This window comes from Sus scrofa, chromosome 7 (genome assembly GCF_000003025.6).
Source record: "Sus scrofa isolate TJ Tabasco breed Duroc chromosome 7, Sscrofa11.1, whole genome shotgun sequence".
In the NCBI taxonomy this organism is placed as follows: Eukaryota; Metazoa; Chordata; class Mammalia; order Artiodactyla; family Suidae; genus Sus; species Sus scrofa.
In genome coordinates this window covers 74,748,032-74,760,718 of record NC_010449.5, presented here as the reverse complement: position 1 = coordinate 74,760,718, position 12,687 = coordinate 74,748,032, and the positions used below count along the sequence as shown (strand labels likewise).

Sequence of the window (12,687 nt, the reverse complement as noted above, 5' to 3'; positions counted from 1 at the left end):
GGGTCTCCTTCTGGTTTTGCTATCCTGAAATTAGAAAAAACTCCACAGAATATGTTAGCTAAAATAACATGATTTTTACACTAAAGATTAGCACATGACTAATACATCCATATTATATTCAAATAAAATTTCTGAAGTCACATCATTTAAAACTGTTAAAACACCTAAGGTAACAGTGAAGAATCAGCTGAGAGGTTCTTCTACATCCATCAAAATGTGAACTACTCACAGTGACTTTTTTTTTTTTTTTTTTTTTTTTTTTTTGTCTTTTTGCCTTTTCTAGGGCCGCTCCTGTGGCATATGGAGGTTCCCAGGCTAGGAGTCGAATTGGAGCTGTAGCTTCCGGCCTACACCAGAGCCACAGCAACACGGGATCTGAGCTGCATCTGCAACCTATACCACAGCTCACAGCAATGCCAGATCCTTAACCTACTGAGTAAGGCCAAGGATTGAACCCGCAACCTCATGGTTCCTAGTCGGATTCGTTAACCACTGAGCCACCACGGAAACTCCCTCACAGTGACTTTTACCACCTGAATTTTTACAGTTTTCACAATCTTCAATAGAAATATCCACAAACACATAGAAAATCCAACTGGCTATACACAGATATGCCTTGGTAAGTTTGTCCCTGACTTTATGGGTACTTGTTGTCAGGAAGTCTTTTGCCTAATATTCATTATAAGGATTTTGCAACACTGTTTTACTCAACAATAAATCTTTGATAATACTCGTAATTTCTTCCTACCACCTACCCATAGGAACTATCTCTTACTCATATGCTTGCAGGGATAACAGGCTCATTATTTTTTTATTTGTCTTTTTTTTTAGGGCCACACCCTCGGCATATGGAGGTTCCCAGGCTAGGGGTCTAATTGGAGCTGTAGCCGCCGGCCTGCGCCACAGCCTCAGCAATGCCAGATCTGAGCCATGTCTACAAACTACACCACAGGTTGCAGCAGTAGCCCCCGGCCACAGGGGCTACAGCTCGGATTTGACCCCTAGCCTGGGAACCTCCACATGCTTCAGGTGGGCCCCTAAAAAGACAAACAAACACGCATTTTGCACCCTGAAAACTAGCACAAAGGGATACAATTCCTCTCACTTGCTTTCTCTACTTTCAACCTCTGTGCTTTGGAAGCTCTGCTGACTTGACCGGAAAATCATAAAACCGTGACAAGCTCATGGACAGAAACCCCACCAGGGACTTCCCTCCTGGCCCAGTAGCCAGTAGCTAAGGCAGGCTTCCCATCCACAGAAGCCTGGTGCCTGTGCCCTGGGGCAGAGCATGGAGTCAGGAGGAGCTAGACACTGGCGATTCATCCTAACTAGAGCAGAATCACTGAAGGGAGGGCTGGTGACCCCGATAACAGTGGTCTGAGTTTGTCTGGGAAAAGCGGGTGTCCCAGGAGAAAGCCACCTCCACCCTGAGATACAGAAGAGGGGGGCAGCCCAGGGCTAGTCCCAAGAGCTCAAAGGAAATGTCTTCTTACACACACGTGAAACACTCTCCGAAATCCACAAAATCTGCCAAGTACATTTGGAATCATTTCAAGATTTTAGGTGGCATAACCCCCAGAACAAAATTCAGGTGGGTTTATTTGTGATGACTTGTCCCCTCCCCAGCCAGCCCTTCATCCCTCCCACTTTTCTTACAGTCTCTCTTTGCTGGGGTTTGCCTCCTTATTAAGGTAAGTAAAAAATGAGGTATAAGGCTGAAGAAACGACCATGCTTCAGGCTTTTGCATTTATGTAAGGATCTCTTGCAAATTCTCAGACACAAAGTATGATGGTGACTCCTCAGGGCTAGAGGAAAGGGGTAATTAGGAGGTACTGTTTAATGAGTTCAGAGTTTCAATTTGGGAAGATGAAAATTTAAGGTGGAAAAGAGCACAACAGTGTGAATGGACTTAAGGCCACTGAACTGTACATTTAAAATTGTTTCATAGGTAAAATTTTACATTATGTATATTCTTACCACAATTTAAAACCTAATTGAAAAAAGAGTCGCTTGTTGGAGTTTCCACCCTGGACTGGTGGGTTAAGAGTCTGACTGCAGCAGTTCTGGTCCCTGAGGAGGTGCAGGTTTTATCCCTGGCCCAGCACAGTGAGATAAAGGATCTGGCGTTGCCAAAGCTGTGGCTAGAATTCATTCCCTGGCCCGGGAACTTCCATATGCCATATGCCACAAGTGTGGCCATCAAGTTCAAAAAAAAAAAAAAAAAAAAAAAGAGAATCCCTTACAATGCAATAAAAAAAAAAAGCTCTCATGTAGATGATGTTATTTGGAGAAGGTGGGCAGCTACCTCCCGTGCACACGTGCAGCAGTGTTGGCATTACTTTGCCTTTTCGAGCACTTAGGTTTCTAGGTTAAAAAAAAAGAAGCATCATGTCTCAATGATGTCATAGACCCCAGAAGTAGTTCCATCTCAGCACTTCCCACTTGTGAACATAACACAGAAGATTTTGTGGGAGAGAACGAACCAGGGGTGCTATTTGAAGAGAGGCTGGGCTGGCAATGAGATGATGAGATCTAGGATGGAAGGGAAGGAGGCATAGGGGAAATCTTGCCCATTCAGCTATGATACTTTCTCCTACTTGGAGTTCACTGAGCTTCTTGGTTTTGGGATTAATGGTCTGGGTTTTTATCCATATTTTGAACTTTTCACCTGTTATTTAATCAAATATTTTTTGACTTCTTTCTCTGTCTGCCCTCCTTCTGGGTCTCCCCTTACAGGTGTGTTGAATGTAGTGTTCCACACAATTCTAACACCCTTTTCATTTTCCGTCTTCCTTTTTAATTTCTAGTCACTGAAAATCCTAAAGCAATGGCAATTTTTTCTTCTTCTTAGGGATATACCCACGGCCCTAAATTCCCAGGCTAGGGGTCGAAACAGAGCTGCCGTCCTACACCACAGCCACAGCAACACCAGATCTGAGCCTCGTCTGTGGCCTACACCACAGCTCACAGCAACGCCGGATCCTTAACCTACTGAGCTAGGTCAGGGTTCAAACCCACACCCTCATGCATAGTAGTCGGGTTCTTTATTGCTGAGCCACAATGGGAACTCCTGTAATGACAAATTTTTTAGTGATAACTTCACAAAACAAGCTAGCTGCTCTCCTGGGACAATGGCTAAGCTAAGGCACAGGTGTCTTCTGTCCTTGGTCAGAGCAGCAGAGCTAGATGTGGTTCATGTGAGACAGGAGGCAGAGGGGAGTGGAAGGAGAGCCAGAGACATGTCTGTGTTATCTGGATCTGGGGGAATCTTGGGAGAAGGGAGCCCTGAGCCATGTGTAGGATCCAAGTAGAGTCCAAACAGCTCAGAGGAAAACTATCTGTCAGAAAGATGCGATAGTATTGCCAAATGCACATGAAACCAGCTACAGAAATTGTGAAAACTCTTGTGATCCTGTGTGACAAGATTCATTAAAATGATAAACACCTGCTTTGGGCTAAAATTAGAGTCAATCATCTTTGATTTGCTACAGTTCCAAAACATTATAAATAATATTTTGTAGGTACATTTAAGCCCAATGTATCAACATGAATGTTTAATAAATTACTACAATATTGCTGAACGTATTTGTGGTTTGCAGATTGGGGTTGGGGAGGAGAGGTAAATCATCAAAAATAAGAGGCAATAGATCCCCTTAAAGGAACTGTCATGCCCAGGGCAGAGAATGAAAATGAGACGACACTTTGCATGTTCCACCTTGTGGGTAATCCAACAGATGCAAAAGCAGCATACACATTATGTCCTGTTCATGATAAGGGTCCAGAAATCTTCTCAGGTCTAGATTAAACTATAAAAGAACAGATGGAAGTCATCCAAATTGGCAGGCTGATCGCCTGTATTCTAAGTAGAATCATAACTTGGAATTTGCCCTTCCAAAGGCTGACAACCCACTTGTGTGCAGAGAACTGCATGAGAAAATATGCCTGGTTCCTCACCAGGGACAAGGAGCCTCCGGGGGCAGAAACTTTGCCCACATCATGGTCTTCCCTGGGGCCCAGATTACTTGGGCCAGGTAGGACAGGAATGACTTGGAAAACTTAGAATGAGTGGCAAAGATATGCTTATCCTCTTTCAGTCTCTACCTGCATGCCTCTGAACTGCTTTAATATTGGGGCCTTTTAAATCTTTGAAATATCCACAAGTTGAGAATAATATTGGCTCTATAAGGGCTGCAGGGGACTGGGCCACACAATAAATGCAGGTGTATTTGTTTGTCAAATCACTCTTCTTAAATTCCCCTATTCTTTCCTTACCTTACCTTCCTGTTACTCTCATCAACACCCTGTCTCCACTTCTCCTACCTCTGTTCCTCCGCCCCATTCTTCAGCGTTTGCAGCTGCATGAAATGACCGAAAAGTTGATGGATGACTAGACTCCTGGCTAGTGAGTTTTAGGAAAGATTGGTGCTTGCTGCTCTTGCATTTATAATAACAACAAAAAACCTCTCAGCTATTCCCACCCACCTGCCACCAAAAAGAAGCTCTGCAGAAACTATAATCCAATGGATGCATTTTTTTTTTTTAAGGAAGTAGACAGTTACCTAATGACAAATTCAAGCATGGTGGGGTCATATTTATGGTCTTGGAGGATCAGACTTAGGGGAAGGGGGACACCATTTCTGGCTAATGCCAAAACCCACAAAGCCCCTTCCTCCATTCGGCGAGTCCAGGGTTTTCTCTAGGTGAATGTGGTCATGCGAACTACTGGTGGCCTAAGAACGTGGTTCTTGCAACACCCTCACCGTACAGACCTTTCTGTGTGAGGAGAAGAGGGATGCGATGAAAGCTCCTTCCTTGAGAATCAATAGAAGCAGGAGTAAATTGGTCTCTGAACCCGCCCTTTCAACACAGGATTGAAAAAGCCTGGAAGGAGACACCACCCACCACTTCAGACCTGGTCAGCTTTACAGAGAAGATGCCGCTGCTCCCGTTCTTATCGGCCAATCTCTCACCTCCAGGGCTGAGGGAGGTAAGTGACTGTCCCTTTCCTTAGAGGCCTGGCTTACCCCAGCAGTGACACTTTCACAGTGCCCCCATGAGATTATCACTGTGATCATTCCTTGTCTCAGTCCATTCCCAGCAATGTGCTAAACCCCAGGTCCGTCTCCGGATACGTAATTGTGCAGATCACAGAAACCTTCTCTCATGGAGAGCTGGTGGGTCTGCTCCCTTCCATAGGTTACACCTTTGCACGTGGAAAGTTATTTATAATGAGGATGGCCCAGGATCCTGGTGGAGAGGGCAAGCTGAAAATGAGGGGTCTAACTTCCCATTCTCCACAGCTAAGAGTGGGTTGCTCTGTTCTAAGAGTTGTGGTCTAGACCAGGAATGAAAGCTTATCTTACACTCAGCTTCGGAGATGTAACCCTCTCGCTGTCCCTGCCTTCTTGAGCCACTCTGCTGAAAATCTAAGGGAGCATCTCAGTGTCGCCTCACCACTGATCCCGTGGCCCTAAGAGACTGGCTCCCACCCAGGCCCCCTCCTCCCGTTTCTCCATCGCACTCTGATTTCTAATCCTTTGCACTTGTCTGTCTTTACCTTGATGGCTAAATTCCTTACAAAGCTACGTCTGTGCTGCGGTTCAGACTGCTTGAGGACTGCTCCTCCCCAGCGACTGAGCAAAGCCATTTGGGGGGCTGTTCATTCTCATATGAACAGGCATCTGTGGGACATTTACTATGTGCCTGACTCATGATGGGAGAGAAAGGAGCCAGAGTATTCTGTTCTAGGAACTCAGGAATCTCAGGCCTTAGAAAACAGCCTCCTCCTGGAAGTAAGTGGGACACAGAGGCTCTGAAAAGCTCAGAGGTAAAGAGGTAACCAGGGCAGATAAGAGGAAGTAATTTCCAGCTCTTCTAGATGGTATATCCTGAAGACAGACCCCTTCCCCTTGACATATATTTGAAGTTCTCCAGAACAAGGGCTGAGCTCATCTCTATTGTGAGATCAGAGCTAAGCAAGGAAACAGGTCCTGCTGCAAGCCCACCAGGCTGCCCAGGGAAGCCTGGCGCCCCATCTCATCGTGCAGGGTGAGCACTGCAGACTCCCCCTCCTCTGAACATCCCATTGTTTTAGGCCACTAGGCTGTGCCCATCCTCTGTTTCTTATGAATACAGAGATCCAGAGAAATTGTTTCTTTCAGGGGCATCAAATGCAACGGAGTCCAGACTACACTGTAGGCCCTACAGGACATCTGTATGTTGCCCTGAAAACACACAAGGCTGGAGTGCGTGCAGGAGATTCCTGGTAGGAGACAACTTCATGTTGACGGTGGCTTACTGTGATGGAAGGTGAGGAGCAAAAAGAGTCTTGTCTTTCTGGGAACCCCTAATACTATCTCAGGGCTTGTAACTCAGGACGGTTCCTGAGAGCCAATGGCTAATCAGAGGAACCATCTGATCTGCTTGGGCCAGAGCACAGTGAGTATGGGATTCTGGAGTGGAGTGTGTGGGGAGATGCCTGTTAAATTTCCAGATGTTGAAATGGTTTGTTCATTTTCTGTACAACAGAACAAAAAAGTAATGTGCAAAAAAATGAAAGTAATTGCCCATGGAATTTGCTGTGGGTATTCTCCTACTCCGTGCTGTTTTGGGCACCGTGGTGGACGCGTCTTCATGGTAGAAAAGGTGAGGTGGCTGCAATTCATCCTGGATTTTATTAGTCATTCTGGTCCCTCCTTGCCTCGGGAATTTCTTTCACTTTCCAGTGTGACTACCGGAAGATGAGGTCATTAAGGCTGTATCAGAGCTTGACTACCACTGAACCCATTCTAACAGTCAGCATAGTAATTGCATATTCAAACACTAACAAGGCGAAATTTGTGGATGGTTGAAATGATACAGTACTTTGCTATACACAAAACATTGACTCATAATGTACCTTGGGAAAATTAAACTTCTTTCTTTCCTTTCCTTTTTTTTTAGGCCGTACCCACCGCATATGGAGGTTCCCAGGCTAGGAGTTGAATGGGAGCTACAGCTGCCAGCCTACAGCACAGGCACAGCAACTCAGGATCCCAGCGGCATCTGCAACCTACATACACCAGAGCTCATGGCAACACTGGATCCTTAACCCACTGAGTGAGGCCAGGGATCGAACCCACAACCTCATGGTACCTAGTCAGATTCGTTTCTGCTGCACCACAACAGGAACTCCAGAAAATTGAACTTCTGAAAATTCAGTGAAAAATGGAAAGCGTAAGCATGATAGGGTATCAATCTAATAGAGCTTGTAGTTGTTCTGGGGGTTATGCCACCTAAAATCTTGAAATGATTCCAAATGTACTTGGCAGATTTTGTGGACTTCAGAGAGTGTTTCACGTGTGTGTAAGAAGACATTTCCTTTGAGCTCTTGGGACTGGCCCTGGGCTGCCCCCCTCTTCTGTATCTCAGGGTGGAGGTGGCTTTCTCCTGGGACACCCGCTTTTCCCAGACAAACTCAGACCACTGTTATCGGGGTCACCAGCCCTCCCTTCAGTGATTCTGCTCTAGTTAGGATGAATCACCAGTGTCTAGCTCCTCCTGACTCCATGCTCTGCCCCAGGGCACAGGCACCAGGCTTCTGTGGATGGGAAGCCTGCCTTAGCTACTGGCTACTGGGCCAGGAGGGAAGTCCCTGGTGGGGTTTCTGTCCATGAGCTTGTCACGGTTTTATGACTTTCCGGTCAAGTCAGCAGAGCTTCCAAAGCACAGAGGTTGAAAGTAGAGAAAGCAAGTGAGAGGAATTGTATCCCTTTGTGCTAGTTTTCAGGGTGCAAAATGCGTGTTTGTTTGTTTTGCCTTTTTAGGGGCCCACCTGAAGCATGTGGAGGTTCCCAGGCTAAGGGTCAAATCCGAGCTGTAGCTGCCTTCCTACACCACAGCCACAGCAATGCAGGATCCGAGCCACATCTTCGACCTACACCACAGCTTTGCAGCAATGCTGGATCCTTTAGCCCAGTGAGTGAGGCCAGGGATCAAACCTGCATCCCCATGGATACTTAGTCGGGTTCATAACCCCCTGAGCCACAGTGGGAACTCCCTGCAAACTGCTTTCTTGCCAAAGCTCTTCTGCTTCATAGGGAAGGGTGCCGAGCTGTGAGAGGTGTTGGCCAGGCTCCTGGGATGGTCATGAAGGGCACTGTGCTCTGGCGGTGAGCAGGTGAGGTCTGTAGGAACCTTCCCAGCAGGGCCACTGGAGGCAGAGAGCTGCCTTGGACGTGCTGAGTGGCAGGGAACGATGTGGAGGAGAGATGGGTCTGTCCCAGGCGTTTCCTGGGACCGTGTCCTGACCTGGGTGGTGCTCTGGGCTCTAAGGAAATGTCACAGAGATGAAGGGCTGGATGGGGGCTCCTCCATGCTCTCTCCTCCCCCTTCCGCCTTCAAGCGTTCTGTCCATCGTCTAGTGCAAACATTTAATAATGAGACTGTTATCCCTGTGAGCGTATGAGTAAGAGATAGTTCCTATGGGCAGGTGGTAGCAAATACAGGAAGGAATTACTGAGTATTGTCACAGATTTATTGTTGAGTAAAAGAGTGTTGCAAAATCCTTATAATGAATATTGGGCAAAAGACTTCCTGACAAGTACCCATAAAATCAGGGACAAACTCCCAAAGCATGTGTGTGTATAGCCAGTTGGATTTGTTCTGTGTTTATGGATCATTCCATTGAAGATTGTGAAAACTATAAAAATTCAGGTGATAAAAGTCACTGTGGGTAGTTAGCATTTTGATGGATATAGAAGAACCTCCCAGCTGATTCTTCACAGTTACCTTGAAGTGTTAAAAGCATGGTTTTAAATGATGTGACTTCAGAAATATTTTATTTTTTAAATATTTTTTTAGGGCTGCACCCGTGGCATATGGAGGTTCCCAGGCTAGGGGTCAAATCACAGCTATAGCTGCTGGTCCACACCACAGCCACAGCAACTCCGGGTCTGAGCCACGTCTGCAAGGTGCACCACAGCTCTCCACAATGCTGCATCCTTAACCCACTGAGCAAGGCCAGGGATTGAACTGACATTTTCATGGATTCTTGTTGGGTTCGTTAACTGCTGAGCCATGAAGGGAACTCCAGAAATCTTTTATTTGAATATAATATTGATATATTTATTCATAGGCTAATCTTTAGTGTAAAAGTCAAGTTATTTTATCTAACATGTCATGTGGAGTTTTGTATAATTTTAATGTAACAAAGCCAGAAGGAAATCCTCATTGCATTGATAATGAGAATATTGGTTTTTATACAGTGAGTGTTGTTGTGGGTAAGGGTTTAGGAGAAAGACTCTGACTGTAAATAGATAATTGGGTTGTTCCCATTTCTGGGCCATTGAGTATAGCATGGCTTTCAACACAAGTTTTGTCAGTTGTTTTAAAGAAAGTATATCTCCTTTTCCCCTTCTTCTTGTATGGTTTGATTTTTTTACATTTACATCTTTGACCCCATTTGAGTGTTATTTTGGATGATGATGAGAAGCCTGGATCCAACCTTATCTTTTTTTTCCCAAATGACCATTTGTTTCAATGGCAGGTGTTAAAAGTCCATGGTCTCCCATGATTCGAATTGCCTCTTTACCATCTATTAAGTTGGGTCTCATACAGTATGTCAATTCTGTCCCTTTGGACTGACTGTCCTACCCATTGTCACCCGGTTTTGGGGTGCAATTTAATACCTAGCGAGGAGGAGTTCCATCGTGGCGCAATGGGAATGAATACGACTGGGAACCATGAGGTTGGGGGTTTGATCCCTGGCCTTGCTCAGTGGGTTAAGGATGCGGTGTTGCCGTGAGCCATGGTGTATGTTGCAGGCACAGCTTGGATCTGGCGTTGCTATGGCTGTGGTGTAGGTCAGCAGCTGTAGCTCCGATTAGACCCCTAGCCTGGGAACCTCCATATGCCGAGGGTGTGTGGACCTAAAAAGACAAAAGAAATACCAAAAAAACCAAAAAAACAAAAAACCTAGCGAGGAGTTTCTGGAAGAGTGGAGAATAAGATGCTTTACTCTGTGGAGGAGCTGTCCTTCCATCACTCTCCAGCCTGTGGGTGGAGGGGGAACAAAGCAGGGATGGCTCAGAGGAGGGAAGCTCATTCTAACCCCCAAGACGGTGGGGACAGGGGTTTCCTTGTCCTGGGGAAGTGATCCCATTTCCCTGGAGGGGTTCACACGTGGCCTGGCATACACTGGTTGTGTACCAAATCATGTTTAATGAACAAATGAGAGATCAGATATTCCACTCTAGATGTGGACATTTATTAAGCCTCTGGAAGTGCCCTGGAGCCGGCCTGTGCCCCAGAGAAGGACAGTCAATCACAGGGGGATCTCAGCCTGGCCCCACTGTTGAAAGCGACTCATTGTTCTCCTTATCCAGGGCAGGAAGCTGGAAACCCTGGTGAAGACTGCTGGGGGTGTCCCCTGTCTGTTTCCATAGGAGACAATGCCCTGGGCCACCCGGCCACACACGAGGGGCCCTCCGGAGTCCCCCTGTGGGCAGACAGAGGAAGGGACACTAAGCCAGGCCTCCCTTCTCCAGGCCTCCCCACTCCTGCTGCCCTAAGGCCTGGCCCTCAGAGAAGGCAGGGTTGGGGTGCCCTTCTATTGGTGGGGGTATGAGGGATGGGAGGGTGGGAGAGGGTGCAGAAAAGTCAAGCTTCTGGATTGTTCCATCACTGGGCTCCAGCCCTGGCTATGGGTGCTTGTGCAGCCCCACCCAGCTCAAGGTGCCTTCACCTTCCCCCAGAAAACACTGCCCAGGCATGTCACGGGGGTCTGCTGCTCCCTCTGCTCCCCCAGAGAATGGATGGGTGGGGAAAAGTCCCACTCACTCTGGTCCTGGACCCAGACTGAGGCAATGGAGATGCGGTCTGTGTGTACTGCCCCGCCTATCAGGCCCCTCTGTCTCGGGAAAGTTGGTAGATGCCCGTGGTCTTACCAAGAAGGCGGACTTTCTCTCCCTTGGATCTCCCACACACATCTCTATCCGGCCGTTGTAGAATCTGAAGCGTCGGTGGCACTCCCCATCCCTCTGCACTGTGAGCTGCACTTCCTGGAGTGTGTCTGTTCTCCTGCTCAGGCTCACCAGGCCCCAGCCGGCCACAGTGCACCAGGCCCCAGGACTCAGCCTGGCTTGGGTCCGAGGCAGAGCCACTGGCCTGACGAATCGATTTTGTCTGGCTCTGTTTGCCAGCTGGTGGGGAGTGTGCAGGCCTCAGGGACTGTCTGTGCTCTGCTCACCCCCACCCAGCCCCCCAGCACCCTAGGAGTCCCCCAGCTCTCTCCTCCTGGGCCCAGATACTGACCCTCAAGCTGGGAGGGAGCCGCCTGGGCTGAAGACCCACAGGGTCGGTACCTGAAGTAACATGATATCGTTCAGGTTTTTCTGCTGATCGAATCTGGGGTGGGGATGGCTCTGAGCACAGATATGTGCTGCTGGGTCCGTTCAAACCTCCTGATGTTATGGGCTCCCAAGATGACAACTGTTTGCCTGCAAAGGAGAGGGAGCCTGGAGGTAGTATGAGCTACAGGATCTGTGGTCCCCAGGTCTGCAGGTCAGAGGGACAGCCCAGGGCAGCAGGACTGCTGCTGGGGCCTCTGAGGGATGAGAGGGCTCTGGGGCTGAGCTGTGTCCTCCATCTACCCTGCCTTGAGCAGAGAGTTGGGGGGGACATGGTGACCTTAGCTGTTGCCCCCCACCCCGGAAGAAATTGAGAAAAGCCTTGGAGACACATCTTGAGCCCCAGTGTGAGCCTTCCATCTCCCCTGATTTGATGACATCCTCCTTACTCCTCATTTACACTGTCCTGTCCCCTGCCCACCCCCCGGGCCTACCTGGTCCTTTCTTTCCCCGTCATTGCTAGCACCCTGTGTTCAGATGGCTGCTTTGGTAAACTCTGCTGATCCTGCTCTAGTGGTGACCAGAAGCTCCTTGGTTTTTCACCTTCTGAAGCAGCGAGCTGCTGTCATCACAAAGTCTTTCGCACCAGGAACCCTCCACAAATGGTCATACCCACGGGAGTATGAATCTGAACATATGCCATGTAGGGGCGGGAATGGGGCCTGGCCTCTTGGCCTCCGATGATCTCCCCTGGAAGCAAGCATCAGGCACTTAGCTCAGCCCTGGCGGGGATGTGGGCATCAGCTGGGTGCCACCAGAAAGGCTGGAAGCTGGGGAGGCAGGAGAGATGATGCAGGGCCAGGAAAAGCTGGCGGTGAGAGCCAGGTCCACAGGGCCCCAGCCCTGGGAGAGGGCTCCCTGGTTCGGCAGGATGCGCCGCCAGCTCCCCATCCCAGCCTCCGCTTCCCCCCCCACCCCCAAAAGGCAAGGCCAGCTGCAGCCTCCATAAGGAGGAGGCTGTCTCTGCTGTGGGGATGGCAATCCTGAGCCCTCTGCAGGGGCCCCTCCCTGAAGCCCCATGTGCTTTCTTTCTCAGCCACTGTCCCGGCCCCTCTGAGTCCAGCCATGGCCAGTGCATGACCCTTACGGGTCTAGGGCTGAGCAGATGGGGCAGCTACTGCTGCATCTTCACCTCCTAGGCCCTGCCACGTGAGCTGCAGAAGGTGCTGAGAGAGCACGTTTATGGAGAAGTGCTCCCTGCCGGGCAGGTCCAGGAGTTGTATGGGCACTAAGTAACTGAAGTCCCATCTCGAGGCCATGAGGAAGGCACTGATATCATTCCTGCTTTATAGATGAGAA

The 12,687-nt window shown here is 48.5% G+C and overlaps 1 protein-coding gene and 1 long non-coding RNA gene across 2 annotated transcripts; one reads left to right on the top strand and one right to left on the bottom strand.

Moving 5' to 3' along the window:
* Positions 3,035-6,969, top strand: LOC110261589. Its single transcript, XR_002345891.1, has 3 exons — positions 3,035-4,403; positions 4,871-4,988; positions 6,163-6,969. It is a non-coding gene; the product is annotated as an uncharacterized LOC110261589 (long non-coding RNA).
* On the bottom strand, positions 9,902-11,355 carry LOC106504460 (cathepsin G-like). Its single transcript, XM_013978154.2, has 3 exons — positions 11,344-11,355; positions 10,927-11,181; positions 9,902-10,478 (listed from the first exon to the last, which is right to left on the bottom strand). Exons 1-3 carry the CDS (start codon positions 11,353-11,355, stop codon positions 10,305-10,307), a joined length of 441 nt encoding a protein of 146 aa, XP_013833608.1. The 3' UTR covers positions 9,902-10,304.

Coding starts and splice junctions, on each gene's coding strand:
- LOC106504460 (XM_013978154.2), bottom strand. Junction 10,479..10,926: donor AGAGAAAGTCCGCCTTCTTG/GTAAGACCACGG, acceptor GTCTGCCCACAG/GGGGACTCCGGAGGGCCCCT.